We start from the raw sequence: 24,567 nt of genomic DNA, 5'->3' as shown, positions 1-24,567 counted from the left end.
CAGGTCCCCCAGCAGCAAATAGACACAAGTCAGTGGACCAACCTTTAAGGCTATATGTCCTGGAAGCAGAGTGAGTTAATGACTTCCGAAGGCCTGTACGCATGAGAGGCCCAATCCAAGGAACCAAGTTATATTTTGAATAGGAACTTCTAATAGGCAACTTGAGAACCTGACTTGCAAAAGACATAAAAGTTCCAGTGGGACGTGTCCCTGATGTCAATTGTCATACAAGGCCCACAGCCAGCTTCAACATGTCCAGGAGGAAACGTATGGGTCAAGGAGGATCAGAGTTCGCTACATTGAACTCCTCTCACACACAAAGCCTCCTGCTCTGAAATGTTAATGACGTGTTTAGGGTGCCTGCCACACAGCCTAATGACCTCAATTTTTCCCAGAAGTCCCCAACTCTTGCATGTTGTCTTCTATCCTCCCTGTATATGATACAATGCACATACAAGCGATGGTAATTTAATAAAAAATATTCCACAACTAAAACGAACGCCAGGTCCTCCTGACAATCCTTCAAAACCAGGGAACCACTAAGACTCAAGAACATAGCCTTCTGGGTAGTGTGCTGGCAGCGGGGAAGGTTCAGGACAGGCGCCAGCATGGATTACAGACCTGGGCAACACTCCCGTCACAGCACTCTATCCCACCCAGAACCACCAGTTCCTTCCTGAGAACAATCTACAGAGCCAACTGTCTCCGAACCGCTTCCACACCTGGCTTTGTCAAGCCTCCCACGCTGGCTGTTTACTGCACTCTCTCTTCTCTGGGCTTTCACCACTGCACAAGTTTTGGTTTTAGCAATCTGTAGCCTGGTTCTCATGGGCACCAGGCATGCACACAGTGCATAGAAATAAATGCAGCCAGAACACTCATAGGTGATTACAAATCTGGCAGTTCTGATAGCCAATTCTTAGGACTTTTTCTTTTTCTTTTCTTTTTTTTTTTTTTTTGTTGTTGTTAACTTTTTGTTTTGTTTTTCCTCCCAAGACAGGGTTTCTCTGTGTAGCCCTGGCTGTCCTGGAACTCACTGTGTAGACCAGGCTGACCTCAGAACTTAAGAGATCCACCTGCCTCTGTCTCCTGAGGGCTGGGATTAATGGCGTGCACCACCACCGCCCAGCTCCATTCATTATTTTAATGTGGTTGTTTGGCGCTAGGGATCCAAGCCAGTGTCTAAGGCAAATCATACACTGAGCACATCCCAGGTCAAATTTATGTAATGTAAATATCCAAACTGTTGGCGTGCAGAGGTTGGTTACAGGAGCTCATGTTTCTTTTTCACTTGGGGAACACACCAGAGAATATCCTGCTTTTGGACAAGTTAAATGGAATTTTTAAAAGAGACCCATGACCTGCCAGTGTCCTGAGCCAAGAGACTGAGGTCATCCAGAAGCTGTGACAGAGACACTCGGCAGCTGTCACATGAGTGTGGCGCGACTTCAGCTGAATGTGAGTGTGCTCCTCATGATTTCACACAGCCATCTCCCCAAGGACGTGATGCCACCGTAACCTGAGATTTCACCTGCATCACCTGTTGGTCCACAAGATGAAGTCACACAGTTGATGCCTGGCATGTGTCAGGCACGGGGTTGACACAATCTGTTCTTGTTGTTAAACACAGTCGTAAAATTTCAAATAAGGAGAACAAAGAGCTATTTGCTGTCAGCCTCAAATGAACAAACAGAATGGGGAGCAACTGGGAGAGGACACACATGTGAACAGAGAATCAAGTACACAGCAGCCAAAGGGGGGAAACCAAGTAAGGAATGCATAAGGGCAGCCTGGAATAACGGGGTGGGAGGGAGGGAGAAAACTATGTGCCAAGGACAGCAGGGTTAGCCTGGGGGATGCCATGATCTAACCTGGATTAAAGCAAACGGAGAAGTAGGAAATATACAAGTAGGTACAAACAACATTTTATAGGAGACCTAGGAGCCAAGGAATCCCGAAGGCATTACTTTCAAACAGGACTTAGTTTATTTCTAACACAGGCTAGAAAAATACCACATGGCTGAATCACATTCTCAGACTTACGAACAATCTCTAAAAGCTACTTACTAAATATGATCTTTGAAGCCAGAGATACATGAACTGATAATGAAAATAACCGGTGAGCTGGATGTAACAGTGTACCCTTGTAATCCCAGCATTTAGGATGCTAAGGCATGAGCTCCACAACTGAGGCTAGCCTGGGCTACCAAGTCAGGATAGAGACCCTGCCTCTATGGTTAAGAACTATGAAATGCACCACAGTTGATGACAAGAGATGCCCAGCTTCTGCTGGGAGCTGTGTGTGTCACAAGCATCCTAAAGCTCCTGAGTCAGAGTGGACAAAGATAAATTACTTCCAGCAGTCCCGGTGGAGCTGGTATCCTCTACATGGAAAGGCTATCTGTTCCATATGATGCTGGCCCCCTAAAACTATGTTGCTCATATCCTTCAAAAACCCTGGGTAAGGGTGGTCATAACCTAGTCAGTCCTCAGGCAGGCAGGGCTGGGACTTAATGGGCATTTTAAAAACACCAACTGTTCCCAAGACTGAGGCCAAATGTTGTCAGTTAGCACAAGACAGTGCTGCTCAGCAACTTCCCACACCCCACAGCTGTGGCCACTCCTGAATGCCTCTTGGAGCGCCCTCTAGGACCAGAGCCAGGTTTTATGGGGAACCCAGGCGAGACAGCTGTGTACCCAAGCAGCCAAGCCAGACTCCACTGCCCTGTGCCACATGCTCAGAGAAAGGGAAACAGGTTCTTGGACATAAACCAGCTGCTACTTAAAATTCTTTAGCTTAAAACATATTTCAGAGCCAGAGAACTGGATCAGCAGCTGAAAATCTGCCCCTGGAAACCAAAATAATGTTGGGTGGTCATGACATATGCCTTGAAAGGCAGAGGCCAGCAGATCTGAGTTCAAAGACAGCCAGTCTTAAACAGAGAAACGGGGGGGGGGTCACCGACACGGGATGGTACTATGAATCTGCTCTCAGAGTAAGAGTTTGGTTTTACGTCATCTGGAGCAGTAAGCAATGTAACGGCTTCCCTTGTGAAACTGCTGAAAGTCTCTGAAGAACGCCATGTTTTCATGATGCTCGATAAATAGAGAGCATAGTCCTTGTAGGATAGGGAGACACAGGACAGATACACACACATGCTGACTACAGACGAGCCAGGAGAAAACAGAAGTAGAGGATTCAAATCTGGGTTCAATCTTGGTAAAGTAAAAGGAAGCGTGTGTTTACATTCCTTGATGTACTTACTATCAATACAGATTACATAGTAAGACTATCAAGAATGGGGGAGGGGGATACACCCCTGCCTCCCAGGTACATTCTAGATTCTGGCTACCAGAGGGCAAAAATGGAAACCACTGTCCTATAATTTCAAAAACTCCCAGAGATGATGGATAAATTTCAAAATCTATTTACTCAAAGCTGGGGAAAGGACAGGTTTTGTGAACTAGGCTTTCTAAAAGCAGCCTTTAACAAAACATGCTGTTGTCAGTGGGCTCAGCATTTGGCACTCTACCAGAAGACCTGAAGTTGGTTCCCAGCACCCACAGCAACGTTCTCAACACTGTCTACAACTGCAGCTCCAGGGAATCAGATACCTTCTTTTGGCTTCCATGAGTTTCCTACACTCTCATGTGCATACTCACAGAGACACATAATCAAAACCTAATCCTGGGGCTGTGGAGAAGGATCAGTAGTCACAGTACTCTAAAGGATTCTATTCTATTCCTAGCATCCACATGGCAGTTTACAGCCACCTGTAACTCTAAACTCCAGTTCAGGGGAACCAACATCCTCTTTCTGGCTTCCAAAGGCACTCGCTAGACATGCATAGTACAAACATACATGTGCATAGACATTACATGTAGGCAAAATATCCATACAGTTTATTTTAAACCCTCTGTCGCCTAAAAGTGTACACCTAATGAACGACATTAGTTTTACAATTATATGTAATATATATTTTTAAATCAAGAATGGGAACTGGAGAGAGCGCTAAGCAGTTAAGAGCATTGGCCTCTCTTCCAGAAAAAAACAGAACTGAATTCTTAGCAACCATTAGCCAATTGTCTGTAACTCCAATTCCAGGGGATCTTGCCACTTTTGACCTCTGAAGGCACTGTAAACACAGTGCACAAGCATCCATGCAGGCAACACTCACACACATGACTTTTACATGTGTACACTGCACATGGGAAAACAGGCACACAAATGTAAAATGATTTTTTGTTTTGTTTTGTTGTTTTTTTTTTTTTTTTTTTTTNTTTTTTTTTTTTTTTTTTTTTTTTTTTTTTTTTTGCCTGTTTCTTTTTTGAGATAGGTTTCTCTGGAACTAGATGTCCTGGAACTCATTTTGTAGACCAGGCTGGCCTCGAACTCAGAGATCTGCCTGCCTCTGCCAGAATTAAGTGTGAACCACCACCACCAGCTGATTTTTTTTTTTTAAAAGAAAAGCTTTTAGGCCGGGCGATGGTGGCGCACGCCTTTAATCCCAGCACTCGGGAGGCAGAGGCAGGCGGATCTCTGTGAGTTCGAGACCAGCCTGGTCTACAGAGCTAGTTCCAGGACAGGCTCCAAAGCCACAGAGAAACCCTGTCTCGAAAAACCAAAAAAAAAAAAAAAAAAAAAAAGCTTTTAGAAAGGTATTTCAACACGCCACAGCAATTCTTCCCCATGCTAAACAGGGTCTCATACATCAGTGTCTTCAAACTCTATATAGCTGAGGTTGAGATTATGATTTATTCTGTGCTAGCAGAGAGATGAAATCCAAGTACTGATGGTGCATACTAGGGCGAGCAATCCAAGGACTGTGCCCTCCCATCTCCAGGGCACATGCAAGTAATTCATGCAGCAAGTCAGGTATAGTGTTAGTGCTTATAATCATGGAGCTTGGGACCTTGCAGTGGCTACTGGAAGTTCAGTCTAATAAACAGTGAGGCTTTGTTTCCTCAACTCCCAACAAGGCAGAAAGACCAAACTACAAACACAAAAATTCTAACAGAAGAATCTGAGACTATATTCTGGAAGAGGGCTGGGGAATGCTGCTTGGGCACACCATGCACAGATCTCGGGATTCTACCCACAATACAGTTAAAAAACAAGGCTGGCAGTCAGGCAGTAATGGCACACACCTTTAATCCCAGCCTGGTCTACAGAACTAGTTCTAGGACAGTCAAGGTTACATAAAGAAACCACCTCAACCCAGCCCCCTCAAAAGGGCTGAGAGTCAGACAGGGATCTGAGTTGAGAGCTGTGTGGGCTATACTGTATGTGTAGACCAGGGTGTGCATATGCTCTACATATATAATGAGACCAACTCAAAAACAAAACACAACAAGGGGAGGGAAACAGTGCATGCATGGAGATCATCCCAGAACTTGCAGGGAGGGGAAGACAGAAGAACACAAGACTCTCTCTTTACCATCACCAACCCCAAAAAGAAGTCCTGGAAGAGAGAAGAGAGGCTACTCCTTAAAGGCCACACACAAATATAATGAATAAAAACTAGAGCTGTTGCCAAGAGGATCTTGCACTGGACCTCGAACCTGAGCACCTGGAAGGACCCTACAAGTAAAGAACGTTGGTGAATGTGGCCAGATTGTTACACGTTGCTATTGAAATCTGCCCTTAATGCCTACAATGCAAGCCACTCCGTATTACTGTTTGTTATATATCCTATCAGTGACTCAGCTCAGAATTGACCCTAAAATTTGTGTAAAACAAACAAACAAACAAAAACAAAACAAAAAAAAGTGGAGAATATTCCTTCACTGAATTGACTAGGTTGAGGGGCACAAAAGAAAATGAGTGGGGGGAAAATTTTACAGAACTCAGGCAGGAACCTCCTATGCAAGGATTCTGCACATTCTCAGTCAGCTTCTGAGGATGCCCCTGTACAAAAACTGAGCATACCCCCCACAAGCTTTCAGTCAGATTTTCTAAGACCAAACACTAAAGTGAGACCTTTCTTTTCAAGGTGGCAAAGGGGCCTTTTCATTTCACAGGTCACTGCTAAATACCACCACGACCACACAGCAATTCAAAGCCCTCCCCAAGTAGCATCCACACTGGGGATAACTCTCTGGTAACTAATCTATTTTTAACAAGTTGCTTGTGTGTCAGCACAGTAAGTGATGGAGGAACAGACCAACAGCTACCAAGTGCAAGTATCAAGCACTGGTCCGTATGCCCTACTCCTCCATTACCCATCTTCAGGCTCTAGGACAGCTAAATCACTTCTGCTGCTTCAAGTACATCTCAGTGTATTCACACATATGCAAATACAAAATTGAGGCCAAGTACTTGCTGTCTCCTCACTCCTTTCCATTCCCATATCCTTAGGCAAGGCCAGAGCTTCTCTTCTGTCTCATCCTGTGCAAGGTACCTTAATGTCAGGCTTTCTGGTCACAAACTATTTGGGAAGCAAAGCAATAGGTACTCACTGTCTTCAGGTTTGCAGTGTTTGCATACCCACCCTATCCAAAGGCAATGGAGTCAAAAATCAGCTCATTCCCAACATATAGTCAAGTGCACTCGATCCTCTGCCATCTTTAGATCATTCCCTTTAAGCATGCACTTTGAGATAAAACTTTTCTTCTCTGCTATGAAAGTTTGTAAAATGACTGTTCCTTATTCCAGACAGTGTCCAGAGTCCTTACAGTCCCAGAAGAAATTTTTGCAACAATTAGAATCTATACACTTCTTAAATGATAGGATGGGGGCTTAAATACAAGTTTGGTTCAATATCACTTAACTTTTAACTAGAACTGTCATAACCAAAAGTTATTTTTACAGACTGAAAAATGAGAAGCTTGCTGCTGTTGGCTCTTTAATCATGTCCTGATGTTTCATGTGCACTGCCCTGAAGTGATAGTCTGTAAGCTACATCCTAGAAAACTACAACAGTTTTCAATGAAAACCTCTGGACCGGTTCCTTTCCTCCCACAAACTGCTACACTAAGATCTGTAATAGCAAGGCATGATGGAGCATGCCTATAATCCCAGCATGTAGGGTGAAGGCAGGAAGATCGAGTTCAAGACTAGTCTGAGCTGCTTAGAAGATATTTCAAAAAGACAAGATGAGGGATATCAGTGGTACCTGCCTATCTACCCAGCCCTGGACTGAATCCCCAAAACGAACCCCCCAACAAATTACAAAACTGTTTCTCATTATTTATAGACCTTTCCATATAATCTCTGACCCCCACCCTCACCACACTAAATTGTTGGTAATTATTTACATACAGTCTTTATACACGCTGAGGACAGGTCTCTATGTAACTTCCACTCAGAATCCATCATGATTGAAGGAAGCACAAAAGTGATACTAGAAGCCCAGGCACAAAAATCACACAGACACAAGAAGGCTGCAGACCCCGCTCATGAAAGAATGCACCAAACACATTCGCATTTATTTTCTTTTTTTTTTTTAAGCAAATGACAAAGACCCAAATTACCAGTTTTTCTTAAACCTAAGCTTAACATTACATACTTAAACAATTTTCAGAACTGACGAATTTGCCAGCATCCATGCACAACTAGAAAACATCCTTAATTTACACTAAACCAGAAATGTATTACCATTGATGCAGTAATAGCGTTCATTACTAAATACTGAAAATAAAGTTGAAATATTTCTGCAGAAGGTTCATCTGGCAACGTTAGCTTCACAGCAGGCTGACACTACTCACTCACAGTTCAACACAATGGGAAGCAGATCCATGCTGGTGTCAGAGAACAATCTCGTCCTAGCACTACTCAAGAGTCACAGGGCTCACCTCGGATTAGGGTTTGTTTTGTTTTGTTTAAAGCAAAGTGCATACAGAGGTTACAACAATTTTAAAGACAAAAAAAAAAAAAAATGGTCCTATTTTGTGGTCCCAACAACAAACTCAAAAGTCTATGACAAATAGGGGCTCCGATGAGCTGTTTTATAAATACTTTAGATTAGGTACAGTTATACAGAAAGTTGAGTTCGTTTGAAATCTTCAAAAAAAAAGTTCCTGTTATTCCTCAAATGGTGCTTGTTATGGTTTAACATTTCTGTTAAATGCGTGCGTTGAATTACTTGTTATCCAAGCGTAGCAGGTGCTCCTTACCATTTATTGTCAAGGACTTTAACTGCCCGTCTTCTTCAACTTCCACTCTTTCTTGACCATTCTCCACAATTCTGTAAGAAATGATTCATATAGAAACCTCTGTTCAATTGGAATGCACAAAGAGTTTGCTTAGTAAACTTACGGCCCTAGGCTCAGTCCTTACAAACACAAAAAAAAAGTTTTTATAATATTCTAGTTCTTTTGCCAGACGGTGGTGGCACACACCTTTAAATCCTAGCACTCGGAAGGCAGAGACAGGTGAATCTCTGTAAGTGCGAGGCCACCCTGGTTGGTCTATAGAGGGAGTTCCAGGACAGTTTCCAAAGCTACAGAGAAACCTGTCGGAGAAGGGCGGAGCAGGGGAAGAGGATGTTTCAGTTCTTTTTCAAAATCCATGTTCTTTCAAAACTAAGTTTGGACTCTATAAATACAGATGTCACTAACCACAAAGAGTAGCGCTGGGCTGGGTGTGGCTAAGCAGCAGAGCTCCTGGACCCTGGTTCCAGCCCTACTCCATTAGGGTTTTCCTATTCGGGCAGAAACATTGCACCACTGGCAATGCCAGGGAAGCTTGTCACACAGGATCAGGGTGGCATGCCTAAAAGTCAACATTAAACAAATAGTGAAAGCAAAAGGCTCTAAAGCTTTAGCTGATTTAGAAATTCAGCTCTGGGAGATATGCAGAGCAAGCACATGAAACACTGTGCTACTCCAATAACTAAGAACAAATACTAAGCTTCAAGTCATGACTATAGCCAGCCCATTGCCAGGCAGACAGCAGGATTAAGGAGTTCAAGGTCATCAAGGTCTACCAAGTCTCAAAAACTGGAAAAAGAAAAAAAAAATAAGTGGAAAAATAATAAGGGCTAGAGATATAGCTTCAGTTTGTAGGACAGCTTCCCTCTGTGGGCAAGATTCTGCATTTTAAGAATAGTGGTGTCGCAAACCTCCAGCCACAGTATTGCAACCAAAAACTTCAAGATCTTGACTGAGCATTTAATGCACTGGGGGAAGATCTGAATGAGTTTCTGGTCTAGGTGACATCACTACCTCAAAAGTAAACAGATTCATTAATAAATACCTCTTTGTGGTGATTTTTTTGCCATTAACTATCTTAGTAGAAGTTGATATTGATTTGAAGTTGCCCATTCCGCTGCCACCAAATGATGCTGAAGAGAATGAAGTGAGACCCCCGTGTCCTAGTGACCCGAACGAGCTGAATCCTACGGAGAAACAAAATACAGTTAAAGACAGCATATGTCAAGTATTCATGCAAAAATTACTAAGTTCAAAACTTATTAAGCCTCAAAGAAGGCCAGTAAGATGGCTTGGTGGGCCAAGGAACTAGTCGTCCTGAGTTTGATCCCCTACCGCCACGGTAGGAGCCTGAATGCTCTCCCCATCTCTATGCATACCACATGCCCCCACAAGTGCCCACACATTCCACAAAGGGGCAGGGTTCAAGACAGGGTTTCTGTGTAGCCCTGGTTGTCCTGGAACTCACTCTGTATACCAGGCTACATCAAACTCAGAGTTATCCACCTGCCTCTGCCTCTGCCTCCTGAGTGTGCCATCACCACCTGCTTAGAACTTTTCTCGTTTCCCAGATGTTCACACCATACAGCTCGCATTCCTAGGCATGTCTCAATCATCTAAGCTCTAAGACTGGTAGTGCCCACAGGAAATGAGCATCAAAATAAAGAAATTAAGTTTTGTTTACTTTTTGTTTTGGGGGGTTTTTTGTTTATTTTCCAATATTATTATTACTAATGATTTTTTTAGAGCAGTGATTTTCAGCCTTTCTAATCTTGCAACCCTTTAATACAGCTCCTTATGTTGTGGTAACCCTAACCATAAAATTATAATCATTACTACTACATAACTATAAATTTGCTGCTGTTACAAATAAGAATGTAAATATGTGTGTTCTGTGATGGGCTTAGGTGACCCTGCAAAAGGGTTGTTTGACAAGCTCAAGGGGTCACAAGTCACAGGTTAAGAACCACTCTAAGGGGCTTTGTTAGTAGATAAGTTTGCCATTAAAACCTGATGACCTGCCGGGTGGTGGTGGCGCACGCCTTTAATCCCAGCACTCTGGAGGCAGAGGCAGGCGGATCTCTGTGAGTTCAAGGCCAGCCTGGTCTATAAGAGCTAGTTCCAGGACAGGAACAAAAAAGCTACAGAGAAACCGTCTCGAAAATCAAAAATTAAATAAATAAATAAATAAATAAATAAATAAATAGCAGAAATCCTGAAAACCTGATGACCGAACCAGGCAGTGATGGCATGCACCTTTAGTGCCAGCACTTGGGAGGCAGAGAGAGGCAGGCGGATCAAGGCCAGCCTGGTCAACGGAGCTAGTTCCAGGATAGCTAGAGCTGTTACACAGAGAAACCCTACCTTGAAAAACAAAACATAAACCTGATGACTTCAGTTTCATACTGAGAACTCATGTGGAAGGAGATCTCCCCCTGGTCTCCAAACAAACCCAAACGGCGTGCATTTGCCCAAATACTCATGTAAAACAATAGAACTTTTTTCCAAGATGGGAATAATGCCCTTTGTTTTCTTATATACAGACTTTGAAAAACCAGCGTGTACTTCACAGTTGGGGCAAAACCTTTTAAGCACCTTAATGCTGAGGAAACTACATGCCCCACAGTCCCACAATGGTAGCCATGGCTCTTCTTATGTTGAGACAAGGTGTCATTACAAACCCCAGCCTGACCCTGTAGAAATCTTCCTCAGCTGGCATCCAGAGTCATACATAGGATTACAGGCATTACTGTTTACACACCCGCCCTCTGGACAGGAAATGAGACCCACTTACCCAGTCCCCTACAAACTAAAAACTGTGCTAGCTAAAAGACTTGTTCAGACTCAATAATATAGGGCTTTAATACCTGTGTCAAAAGCAGGAAATCCACCTCCAAAAGAAGGAAATCCACTGAAGGCAGAGAAAAACGAGCCTGTACCTCGGCTTCTATTTCCTCGGGAAGCCCTTCGGCTCCCAAAAAAGTCATCAAATGTGTCTTCTAAGAAACAAATGAAAATTTGTGTTATAAAAATAATTTCAAGTTTATTTTTTCCTTAGGAGAAGAAAAATAGGTTAATGTCTTGATATACATTAGTCCATTAGGAACAAATATCTTAATAAGAGAACAACTCTAAGCTGGTCTGGAGCACATGCCCAACACTTCCACTGCTTGTCATTCAAAAAAAACCAATGCCACAAAGCAAATGACCAGACTCATAATGAGAACAATGTAACCATAAACACCTGGCTCTTTATCGAGCCTTCAGAAGGCCATTCAACAAAGTTTTTTTGCTCAACATACAATTAGGTTCCTCAGAAAATATTGTCTCAAATCTGATGTGTGCTTTTTAAATTATTTTCTGTACACACGTCTTTATATCTGTTGGGTGCATGTGCAGAGGCCTGAAGCATCCTGTCACCATGGAGTTGGAGTTAAAAAGACAGTTGTGAGATACCTGACTTGAGTTCTGAAACCGATCTTTTGCAAGGAAAGAGCCATCTATCTCTCAAGCCTCCAACCTTAGATACTTGTCCAGATAGCCAGAGATGCTTTCTCCAAAATAATTTCGAGTGGTCCACACCTTTAGTCCTGAGACACACATCTCTGAATCCCAGGCAAACCTGGTCTACAAAAGCTCCAATAGAGCAGCAACAGGTGGATGTTAATTGCTGGTAAGCCTGATGAAGCGGTCCCAAAAATTCCTTTCTCATTTCTGTTCAATGTGACGGCTCAGAAATTTTTACAAAATAAGGCTGGAGCGCTGACTCAGAGGTTAAAGGCATCTGGTGTTCTTACAGGTTCAGTTCCTAGTACCTACATGGAACAGAGGTGGACAACCATCTCAACTCCAGTTCCAGGAGATACTGACACCGCCTCCTGGCCTCCAGGGGCAGTACCCATGTGATACACAACACAGGCAGGTAAGACACTCATAGGAACACACAAGAATCTTAAATTTCTCTAAGACCAGTAGAATCTTGAAATACTCTGCCTGTGACAAATGGCCATCCCTAACTGAAAACACGATGACAGTCCTGAAAAGGACAGGCCTAAACAGCCAGGCAGGTGGCCAGCACTCGGGAGGCAGAGGCAGAGGCAGAGGCAGGAGGATCTGGGTTCGAAGCAGCTAGCCTTGTCTAGTTCCAAGCCGGCCACGGCTAGAGAAACAGGGTGGGGGAGGAGCACCAATCAATGACTCAGCAATAATACTCTACATCTAACATGTATCAGCACTACAATCTAAAGTCAGCAGCAAGTTCAGTTTTTTTTTATTATGGCAACAAACAACATAGTATTTATAGTTAATACCTTATTTTTTGGTTGTGAGCCTAGCCATCTCTGTAGCCCAGTTTTTTAATCTTACCTTAGTGCTTTTATTTCCCCTAGGAGAAGTGGGAAATCTGTGAAAAATCATACACTACATACTTTCAAATGCAACTGCATGCAGAAAGAGTCATAGACGTATAAATGACAAGAGAACAAAACAAGAACTGGATGCCGGGTGATGGTGGCGCACACCTTTAATCCCAGCACTCGGGAGGCAGAGGCAGGCGGATCTCTGTGAGTTCGAGACCAGCCTGGTCTACAGCGCTAGTTCCAGGACAGGCTCCAAAGCCACAGAGAAACCCTGTCTCGAAAAACCAAAAAAATTAAAAATAAAATAAATAAATAAATAACGAGAACTGGGTTTGCCTGCAGTCAGATGAACACCAGTGAGTCCTGGTTCCTGACAGGGTCTATAACAAGCCATTCCTCCAAAAAGAAGATCAGGATTAGAACACAGGAACGAGAGCAAAGGCTTGGGGTACTCCAGAAAGCCGGGCAAGCACACTGATCAGAGGCACAAGCTGGTCAAGGTTATTCTGAATAAGACTGGCCAGGCAGCTCTTAAGCTGGTCAAGTTTTATTTAACAAATAAAGCTTGCCTGAAGATCAGAGTGCCGAGCTAGCCACAGTAGTCAGCCATAGTGGTGGCACACTTTTAGATGGATTGAATATGTCTAAAAGAAAAACAGAACCAAGTGGTGATGGCTCACACCTTTAGTCCCAGCACTAGGGAGGTGGTAATGGGAAGTGATATGTATGGCTGGGCAGAGAAAGGAATACGGCAGGAGGATTCAATCGTAGGTTTCAGACACCATTCTGTCTGAGGATTCAGTAGAGGTAAAAGGTTTCTATACTGGCTGGCTCCTTCTCTGATCTTTCAGCACTGACCGGGATATCTGACTCCGGGTTTTTACTATTAAGACCAATTAGAATTTAACTCTACACAGCTCTGCCTAAAGCTGAGTTCAAGAAAAACAGGACTCAATGGTCCAGGTCAGCTAGCTTCTTCCAAGGTCTGACATGGTTGGATTAAAGGAACGTCTTGTGTCCACCAACAGGAACTGCTCTGCCCCAGCCTCAAGGCAGGGAGGTTTAATACATGGTAAACAAACAGAGTAAAGGGCTGTCTGAACTGTGATGCAGGATGCCTTTTTTTTCTTTTCCGGAGACAGGGCTTCTCTGTAGATTTGGAGCCTGTCCTAGAACTAGTTCTTGTAGACTAGGCTGGCTCCTGAAACTCATGGAGCTCTGCCTGCCTCTACCTCCTGAGTGCTGGGATTAAAGGTGTATGCCACCACCTGGCAAGACCCTGTATTTAAAAAAAAAAAAAAAAAAAAAAACTAAAATATCTGGACTGGAGCTTAGTACAAAGCCTTAGAGGTCCCTGCCCACCAACTGTGAACCCAGCACTTGGAAGAGGCAGGGGGACCAGATGCTCAGGCATTGGCAACATAGCTAAGTTTGAAACCAGCCTAGGGCTCTGATATCCTGGACTGTCACCACAATTAAAAGCATAATTAAAATAATTAAATAAAATTAAAATAAAATAAATAAATAAAACAATTATGTGATAATTCACAAGCTGGGGTCAACCCACTTCATTAGCAAGAAAAATTCTCTACAGCCCATCTAAAACTAACCAAGTTTTTGTCTTAATTCTGTGTACACAATGTGTCCATGGATGTAGCAAGTCATCAGGCTTGCACAGCAAGTGTTTTTATTAGATTAGCTAAGGACCTTATGCCTGCTCCAATGTCTTTATTTTGAAAATGCTTAAGTTTTATTTTGTTATTGTTTTTATAAGGATACAAAACAATATAAAAGGACCCATTTATACTAAACTCAAGAATTGTAACCTGCAATTTCTCCTTAATTACTGTTCTGAATTAATTACTGTTCTGGATTATCTGGGGTCCGCAGTGTAGCTCAGTTGTGGGGCACTTGCTTAACATATGTTAGGTGGGGCTGGAGAGATGGCTCAGAGCACCGATTGTTCTTACAGAGTTCCTGAGTTCAATTCCCAGCAACCACAACCATTTGTAATGAGACCTGGTGCCCTCTTCAGGCATGCAAGTATACATGCAGACAGAACATTGTATACATAGTAAATAAATAAAATCCGTTAAAATATATGTATTCTCTGGTAACTAACACTCAGGAAGCTGATGAGATCACAAGCTAGAAGCCAGCTGGGGCTGGAACATAACAAGACCCTGTCTCAAAGAATGAAAAAAGAGGACTGCTAAGATACCTCAGTGGATAAATACTGCCTCTATTCTTGGAACTGTCCTAGAGAAAACTGCAAAATGTCCTGACCTCCAACAGCCCCCCCCCCGACACACTTTAATATAACAATACTTTTTGAGAGGGGCTGAAAATAGTTCAGCTGGTTAGAGCACGGACTGCTCTTCCAGAGTACCCAGGGAGTTCAGTCCCCTCACATACATGTGCTGGCTCAACCATTCACATCTTGGGGGTCAGACTCCCCTCCTCTTCTGGCCTCTTCAAGCACCAGGTATGCACCCATCTACATGCAGGCAACACCCATACACATAAAATTTTAAAAAGGTTTTAAGGAGAAACTTTGTGGGTCCTGCTTTCTGACACTGAAGAAACCTGCACTCCAGAATGACTAACAAAACATCTCTAAGTGGAAGGGGAAAACCACACACCACACTGAGTAGTATAAAAGGTAACAAAAAACCTAAAGGAAGTAAATGTGTTAGACTGCTGAAACATTTTAAATTTTAAGGGGCTGCTAGCTTCAAATTTAATGCTGGTGTGAACTCCCAATGGAAAAGCCCAGGAGCAAAATCATGTATGTACTCAATCAACACAGCTCCACTGCAGGGAGAATGTACCAGTGTCTCACAGGCCAAACACTCCATCCCTGTGCTTCCACAGCTACACCCAAATACAAAAGCCGACAAGAATCAAGGGGGAAAACAAACAAAAAAAGCATACAATACACCATGGCATTCCTTCCTTTCTAACAAAACTGTGTTACTTTAAAAGTAAATAAATTCATTCGGGAAGCAGAGGCAAGCGGATCTCTGTGAGTTCGAGGTCAGCCTGGTCTAGAAAAAGCTGGTTCCAGGACAGGAACCAAAAGCTATGGAGAAACCCTGTCTCGAAAATTAAAAAAATAAATAAATAAATAAAGGCAAATAATTACCAATTCTACACAGGTGCCCAGGTTTAAAATCTCAGCACTTGAGAGGTAGGGCTTCCAAGGCCAGCCTGGGCCATTCCCAGTGAGCTACCTCACCCCAAACTGCTAAGCAGGTGCACATGCGCCTAATCCTAGGGATAAGCAGGCAAAAGGACAGCTATAAATTCTCAGCTAGCCAGGGTCAAATAGTGAAACCAGTTCTCAAGCAAAGACAAAGGAAAACTACAGGCCAGGAAAGATGACTCAGCACTTAAGAAACCAGCTGCTTTTCCAGAGGACCTGGGTTAGATTCACAGCACCTGTCTGTAACTTCAGTTCCAAGCGACTTGATTCCCTCACACAGGCATACATGCAGACAGAACACCAGTGCGCATAAAATAAAAATAAATTTAAGAAGAGAAAAAGATACCCAAGAGAGGCCTTATCATACAACAAAAATATATGCTCTACTATGTTCATAGCAGCATTGTTTGTAATAGCCAGAACCTGGAAACAACCTAGATGCCCTTCAATTGAAGAATGGATGAAGAAAGTATGGAATATATACATATTAGAGTACTACTCAGCAGTAAAAAACAAGGACTTCTTGAAGTTTGCAGGCAAATGGATGGAAACAGAAAACACTATCCTGAGTGAGGTAAGCCAGACCCAAAAAGAGGAACATGGGATGTACTAACTCATATTTGGTTTCTAGCCATAAATAAAGGACATTGAGCCTATAATTCGGGTTCTTAGAGAAGCTAAATAAGAAGGAGAACCCAAAGAAAAACATATAGGCATCCTCCTGAATATTAACCTTCATCAGGCGATGAAAGGAGACAGAGACAGAGACCCACATTGGAGCACCGGACTGAAATCTCAAGGTCCAAATCAGGAGCAGAAGGAGAGAGAGCACGAGCAAGGAACTCAGGACCTCGAGGGGTGCACCCACACACTGAGACAATGGGGATGTTCTATCGGGAACTCACCAAGGCCAGCTGGCCTGGGTCTGACAAAGCCTGGGTTAAAACCGGTCTCACTGAACATAGCGGACAGTGAGGACTACTGAGACACCAAGAACAATGGCAATGGGTTTTTGATCCTACTGCACGTATTGGCTTTGTGGGAGCCTAGGCAGTTTGGATGCTCACCTTACTATACCTGGATGGAGGAGGGTGGTCCTTGGACTTCCCACAGGGCAGGGAACCCTGATTGCTCTTTGGGCTGACGAGGGGGACTTGATTGGGGGAGGGGGAGGTAAAGGGGAGGCGGAGGTGGGGAAGAGACAGAAATCTTTAATAAATTTTAAAAAAAAGAAGAAGAGAAAAAGAAAAAAAAAGGCAGTCATTCTAAAGAGACGCACAGGGCAACACTAATCCCACTGCCTAAGAGCTCAAATTAAAGCACTTACTCATTGCAACTAAAATTCTACAAGTGGTATCTTTTCCATTTCAAGAGTGCAAAATTACTACTCATACTAACAGAAACAAAAACCACAGCAAGGGACCACACAAAACCACATGGCACCCAGGATGGCATCAAGTATGTTAAATTCTCAGTCACTTCCATCTTCTAAGTGATTTTGTATACAATTAGTCTACTTCATGAGGAGCCCTGGAGACAGGGTTATCGCCGAACTGCCCCCCAGTGCTAACTGCTCTCTCACAAGTGAAACTGCTGATTACCTTTCCCCTCCATGTAAACTAAAGGGCAAGACAAGGCCACTGTTCCCTAAATTCACAGCAGAAAGCTGAGAATTGACTGAACTACTTACTCACGATGTCATGGACACCCAAAGGTTGTTATGCTCACCTGTGAGTTGTCTGACGACATGAACACAACATAAAAAAATGTGTAGACTAAGCCAAGTGTGGTGCCCACCCCTTTAATCTTAGCTCGTGGGAAGCAAAGGCAGGATATTGAGTTTGAGGCAAGGCTGGTCTACATAGCAAATTCCAGGCTAGGTGGGGCCACGTGGAATGACCCTGGTCTCAATATATGTATTAAATATGCTACCAAAAAAGGGACTTGTTTCCTTCATACTTGGTTGAGAGAGGGAGATTAAATATTGAATAGGAAATGCCTCAGAAAAACCTCAAAAAGTACATGAAAACCTCAAGAATACTGTGAGAGGTGTCAGACTCCTACAGTAAAGAACACAAGCCTCAAAAAAGCTTCAAATATCACATCCTCTACTTCATTCAGCACTCTTGAAATTACCTAGTTCATTTCAAACATCACCAAAGCAGCCTCCATCTTCCTTCTTCATGGTTTATTATCAATCTCTTAATTTAATGTGGCCTCACACCTCAAAAGTCCCAGTTTTCTTTAGAACAAGCAAGGAAGCCAATGAAAGATACAGGCAAGCTATAGTCTAAAAGCCAATAATGTTGTATTTAATAACTAGCTGGAAGTTAAATGGTCTATAGACTTTAAAATCTTATCCTCTGCTCTCAAATCCCACGAGGAAATTGTATTTTTTTAAAGCAATTAAGGACGTCTGTGATCATGCCGAAGATGTAATCAACAAACCATGTGCAGTATTGCTTCCACTCTGATCTCTGCATTACATTTTTTTTAACTTCCAACTTTTCGAACATCCCCAGTCTAGTAATAAACTTCTTAGTTTATTACAAGCTCCTAAACTATAGGCTAGGATTTAAACCTAAACAACTCAGAGTCTTGCAGAGCTCTTACTAGTAGCTATCTCCCTGAAGTAACCAGGATCAAATGAACTCATGGACCAGGGATCAGATCAGCATGGTCACAGAAGAAACTTGCCTGCGAGATGGTGTGCAGAGTCACATCTGCTTCAGCTACAGGAGACCCTGGCATACCTTTACCTTGGACATGCACATGGAGAAGTTTGTTGTTTAACCACTACGACTGAGTCTTGTTACAGCAATCTGGGCTGCTAGCCCAGTCATCCTACAAAGAGGGTTGGCCTGGAGCATCTGGGCCTCCTCCCCTCCCTGGTCTCCAGGTCAACTCTGGTAATCTGACCACATACAACATGGTGGTGATAGAAGCAATTTCTTTTTATTCTAGATAAATTTTAAATAAAATAAATCTTTTTATAAAAGAGAGACCCAGGCCATTTCTTTTTGTTTATTGTTGAACAAGCAGCGCCTCGGGTTCCGGCCCACTGTGCTCCTCCTCGCTCAGCAGCTCCTCATACTCTTCGCTGAGCTCCTCGGCATCCCCGAGACTGACTTCCTCCTCGCTGGAGACGAGGTCCAGGTCCTCACTGAGAAGTCCGCCCTGGCCCCAGCTACAGCCTTCACTTGACTCATCTTCACTAAGGTCCAGCTCCTCACTGGATATCACATCCAAAACCTCACTGTGCTCGTCACTCAGGGCGTCTTCTACTGACTCCTCAAAACAGGGCTGGTCTAGTTCTTCACTAGGCTCCAAGTCCTCACTGGCCACTTCCTCGAATCCTGGGGAGTAAAATGACTGACTCACTACAGTAAATTTATGGCTCAGAAAATTACCCTCCATACAATCGCCCTCCCCCAAAAGGTCTCTTTCCAAGGTTCTCCTCACCATGGGCTTTTCCAGTAGCCTACTCTTCCTTCCCCAGAGTTCACAAGACTTTGTGAAGAAAGAACACACTAAGTGGTCAAGGGAGAGAGAGGAAAGATCCTCTGCCAACAACGACAAAGGCAGTTTGGACGTTCTAAAGTGAGAACAAAAATAAAATGTGGCGTGCAACCCACAGTTCTCTAAGAAATACTTCCTGTCGTGACAAATAAGAATCAAAAGACCACTACTGGGTAACTGTCAGTTTTACACTACTAGATTTACATAACCAGGACACAAGTAGTGCTGTTCTGGGTTAGTAAAACACATGAAGAGATAGATAGATCATCCTAATTCAAATTAATACACTTCCTGTTTCAATCAATATTTCAAGAAAGGCTCATTTGTGGGTGAGACCCATAGTCTGGGAAATGTAAAGGCCATTCCACATACATCCCCTCCACTACTGAGCTCCTTGTGGGAAGTGCCTATACAGGCACTCCTGAAAAAATGGCTGATCACAGAGAAAGGTGTTTCATCTCCTGCAGGATTTCAATGCATCTTCCTGCTCTAAGTCTCTAAATCTGAAGACCCCATCACCAGAGTAAGAGACCTGAAAATTTTGAGCACAGTGTGCTAGCTCAACAGTACCTAACCACCGAACATAAGGACATTGTGTGATCAATCCCAGCACATGGAAGGCTGACCAGGAATACAGGAACAGCCTGGACTATGCTTTAAAACAAAATCTTAAAAATGACTTTTGGGGAGACAGAAAAGGGATAGGGATTGGGTCTATAAAACTCTGAATAGCCCCAAACTCAGGAACCTTCTGTCTCGGTCTCCCAGTAGCTAAAACAAGCACACTACATTTCACTATATCCAGCCTATTTATAATAGATCTAGAACTATTCAGAAAAACCAAACACCTCCCCCAAAATATAGGAGGAATATAGAAGTTGGGTGTATGAAACTTTAAGGTGAAAATTAACTGGCTACAATCAATAGACTGTGACTGGGTTTACAAGGACTCTGGATGCTGCTGGCCATGTACTAGGTCCCCAGCCCTGCATGAAGGACCCAGTCTGCACTCCACATACCACCAGCAGGCTGCACGGTCACCTCATACACGTAGTAGCCATGGAGCAGCTTCTTTTCCTGTGCGAAAATCCTTACTGCCTGAAAATGGAAGTCCCCTAGAAGACCTACAAGAATGGATTGAAGAAGTATCACTGCCACACTCATCAAGGCAATGCAGGAAGGGAGTGCCTACCTGACCGATACCTGAGATAGAACAGACCTCAGCAAGCCTAATACATTCTTGCACTACTGATAAAAACCTAAGTTTATCTAATTAAAAGCTCTACTATATATCTTCAAAATAAAAGAGCTGTCCAAAGGCTAGATGGAATGTCAGATTCTTTTTCTCAAGGAAAACAATCATGGACCATGTAATTGACTAAAAAGGAACGAGCATGTGAGCATACAGACACAAAACTTCTTTCCTGTGACGTTGCTAGGGACAGAATCCAGGCTTCATACATACTAGGCAAGCATCACCACTAACATCCGCCCCAGATGATATTTGAGTTGTTTTTAGTCTTTTGGTGTTGTTTACAAGACTTTATGAAGCCAGGCATGGTGTTGTTTATCTTTAATACCAGCACCAGGGAGGAAGAGGCAGGGGGGGAATCATCTCAGTGAGTTGGAAGCCATCCTGATCTACAGGGCAAGTTCCAAGGCAGTAATACAGAGAAGTACTGACTCCAAAAACAAACAAAAACCCACTATGTAGCCTTGAACGGTCTCAAATTAATTTTCTGCCTCAGTTTCCCAAGTTCTGAATTATAAAAATGTGCACCGCACAACAGGCTTCAATTTTTCTTTATCAAGGGGAAGCCTAACCTCTTGAGAAAAAGAAAAGTAGGCCTCCTTCATCTTATGAATGGCCAAGCTGCAGAAGACAAGCTGTTCTACTCAGCAAAGACATCAGAACAGACTATCCAACACAACTCTGTCCCACCACAAAACAAGGTGGAATTTACTAATGGCTAACTTTTTATTGTTGTTTTTACTTCTAGAGACAAGAGTACAGAGCTGGTCCTGCAGCTGAGCATGATCACATCTAGCTGGTTTTAGTTTCTTAGTTACATCTGCACTTCAACATTCAGGTGACATAGGATACAATAATGTTCACTTCTATTAAAAATTACCTTGTCTGGGGCTGGAGAGATGGCTCAGTGGTTAAGAGCACCGGCTGCTCTTCAAGAGGTCCTGAGTTCAATTCCCAGCAACCACATGGTGGCTCACAACCATCTGTAATGCGATCTGGCACCCTCCTCTGGCATGTGGGCAAACATGGAGGTAGAATGTTGTATACATAATAAATAAATAAATAAATATTTTTTAAAAAAAAAATTACTTTGGGGCTGGAGAGGTGGCTCAGTGGTTAAGAGCACTGCCTGCTATTCCAAAGGTCCTGAGTTCAATTCCCAGCAACCACATGGTGGCTCACAACCATCTGTAATGAGATCTGGTGCCCTCTTCTGGCCTGAAGGAAGAGTACTGAGAATACTGTATACATAATAAATAATAAAAAAAAAATTACTTTGTCTGAAGTATGTACATAAAGGCTAGAATTAGAGACTTTAAATCATTACATCTTTTTAAACACACATTTATTTATTAGTGTGTTCCTGTACAAATACTCAAGCACCAAATTCAGGTCCTGTTTGGTGACAGATTTCTTTACCTGATGAGCCAAATTCATACTGTGTACTACTAGTGGGCTATTCCTTAATCTGTAACTTAAAACGCCCCACAATCTTTGTGCTATTGGCGTCACACTAATTTGTTTGAAGGGAACCTTCTGTGTGGTCTTCTATCAAACCACTCCATCCCTAACCTCACTTTTGCAGCAACCTTTCTCCCACTCCTAAGATCTTACTCCTATTTCGTTTCAGTTAGGAATGAGCATGCTCTCTGACACATTCACTGTTTTCCTTCCCAAGGGAAGGCAAGATAGAAAACCAATCAAATGCATGCGGGAACACACTGAGATCTACTACAGGATCACAACATGAAAAGTCTAAAACCTACCAGATCCAGGGTGACTTGTTCCTCTTCACAACTACAACAAGTCGTGCAGGGCTCCCTCCTGTCTCCCTCTGGTATTACTGGTAGACAAAATTGTCTTTTTTCCTCTTGTGAAGTTGCTGGTGATGTTCGAGTCTCTTCAGCCACACAGGATGTATTTCCCTCTCAGTGCATCCAGACAAGAGGCCCCAACCGCACATCCAACCCTGACCTCCCCTGTCAAGCACTCAAATAGGTCTCAACTATACAGAACATCACTAGTAACTGGCAACCAACAAAGATATGGAAAAGGCATAGGGTCGGGCATCAAGGCACAAGATGGGAAAATCTATTTCCCACAATCCAACAGCTGCTCACCTAACACCATCTCCTTTAACAAGATCACAATCAACACTCCTGATTCCTCCTGTCTTGCTCTAGGGGCAACCCCTCTTCACAACTCCAAAGTAGACTGCAGTAAGTTAGAAAAGGCTGTGTTTATGGAACCTGTATATTCTGAACAACATCTATGATGTTTAGTGAATCTCACAAACTCACAAATTGATACACAAACTAGCTAGCTCGTGGAGTGGTGGTAGCTCAGTACTAAGAGTCGTCAGTATATCCAAGGTCCTGAGTTCAAATCCTTAACACCACAAGAAAAAATAAAATTCTTTAAAACAAGATGAAACATTTAAGATCAGATTTCCAACATCCTGTCCTGTGCCAAATATGAATTCACTGGAAGGCAAAAACAAATGAACTAAAATACAACAATATACATGGAAGAGTGGAAAAAATACACTAAACTCTTTTATTGTTTAAGTCACAAATTCAAAAGCTCTGAAAAGATTAGCAGAAAATAACTGATTCCACTGGTCTGTGAAAATAAAGATTAGTAACATGGCACAGTATTAAGTGCAAAGGGCACCCAAGATCTCACCAAGCCAGACAGAAGGATGGACAGAAGTAGTTACTTACCAAAGAAGTCAAATGAAAATGGGTCCCTTCCACCAAAAAATTCCCTGAAGACATCATCTGGATTCCGGAATGTGAAGCCAAACTCAAACGGACTGTCGAAATGACTTCCACCTATTCAAGCACAGTAAAGTGTTTGGCCTTTGAATTCTGGCATTTCTAAGCAACATTTGTTCAATCATTGTATGCTTCATGGTCTAAAAGAGAAAATATTCCATACATCTGGGATTCTAAACACCACAGCCTTATTGATGCTAACTGCACTTGCCTAGCATTGACTGCATTGTGTGCGCAGGTCTAATTCTTTCCCAATCTGTCCACAGAACTGCTTCCATCTCCAAAACAATAAATCATTGTCCACTAATCATAAAGGCTTATGAAGCCAAAGCAAATAATATATTTACTCCACCAATTTCTCCATAGGTACAATTTGTGCATATTAGGTCAAAGTTGTTTGTTTTGTTTTGTTTTTAAGATTTATCTATCAATTGTGTATACAGTATTCTGTCTGCATGTATCCCTGCAGGCGGGCACCAGATCTTATTACATAGAGATGGCAGTGAGCCACCACGTGGTTGCTGAGAATTGAACTCAGGATCTTTGGAAGAACAGCCAGTGCTCTTAACCACTGAACCATCTCTCCAGCACCCCACAGCAAGAATTCTAAGGACCATGATGAAGCAACTCATTTACTGAGCACCATTTTCATAAGACAGGCAGTGTGTGCTGCTTAAACTTAAATAGGTTCACTGATGAAAACACAGTAAGGTTATCTATCACAATATATACCTCAACATAAATATCCTAATTTGACAAATGCGTGGACAAGTCTCACTATGTAAAAGAAGCAGGCTGGCCCTAAACTCTCAAAGCTCCTATCTAAGTCTCTTTTGGTTCAGTTTTTCTTTTCTTCTTTTTTTCCTTTAAGGAGGCAAAACACAGGACTAGAATCACACCGTGACCCACCAGGCAGGCTCTCAATTGACAGGCACTGTCCTGCCTCAGTCCCCCACGGTGCTAAGATTATAAGCATTTCTCTATGTCTACCCAAATTTGCCACTTTCTAGGCTAACCTGTATTGATGATAGTATCAGGTACAAATCACATGAACTCAACAAATAAGGACAACTTGGTCAAGACCTATGTCTTCAAAGAGAAAATCTATTGACATACCTCCTCCTCCACCATTTAATCCTTCTTTGCCGTATTTGTCATAGATGTCCCGCTTTTTTGCTTTAAATTTGAGGGGAAAAAAAAGTTATTATGGGCAAGTTCTTTCAAACCCTCAAAATTCAGTTAGTATTTCTCCCAAGTTTTAAATCTAGGTTCAGAGTTTAATAGAAAAGAGGCAGGAGACTTACT

The 24,567-nt window shown here is 42.8% G+C and overlaps 1 protein-coding gene across 4 annotated transcripts in view; it reads right to left on the bottom strand.

Moving 5' to 3' along the window:
* Window positions 1-24,567, bottom strand: part of Dnajb6 (DnaJ heat shock protein family (Hsp40) member B6) — a 60,473-nt gene that overhangs the window by 10,732 nt on the left and 25,174 nt on the right. For 3 of the 4 annotated variants that reach the window (XM_050119930.1, XM_050119932.1, XM_050119931.1), the window contains exons 4-8: window positions 24,379-24,438; window positions 23,209-23,319; window positions 11,019-11,150; window positions 9,197-9,338; window positions 8,116-8,186 (exon numbers count right to left, since the gene is read on the bottom strand). In XM_050119930.1, the coding sequence (XP_049975887.1) occupies window positions 8,116-8,186; window positions 9,197-9,338; window positions 11,019-11,150; window positions 23,209-23,319; window positions 24,379-24,438 (516 nt within the window). Of the gene's footprint in view, window positions 1-8,115; window positions 8,187-9,196; window positions 9,339-11,018; window positions 11,151-18,589; window positions 19,071-20,252; window positions 20,358-23,208; window positions 23,320-24,378; window positions 24,439-24,567 lie in introns of those variants that run through there. The other variant, XM_050119933.1, reaches the window with a different exon arrangement.

The sequence above is a fragment of the Alexandromys fortis genome, unplaced genomic scaffold, assembly GCF_014885135.2.
Source record: "Alexandromys fortis isolate MF-2015 unplaced genomic scaffold, M_Fortis_MF-2015_v1.1 scaffold_177, whole genome shotgun sequence".
NCBI lineage: Eukaryota > Metazoa > Chordata > Mammalia > Rodentia > Cricetidae > Alexandromys > Alexandromys fortis.
The sequence above is the reverse complement of the archived record's forward strand: the minus strand, read 5'-3'. Positions and strand labels throughout refer to the sequence as shown.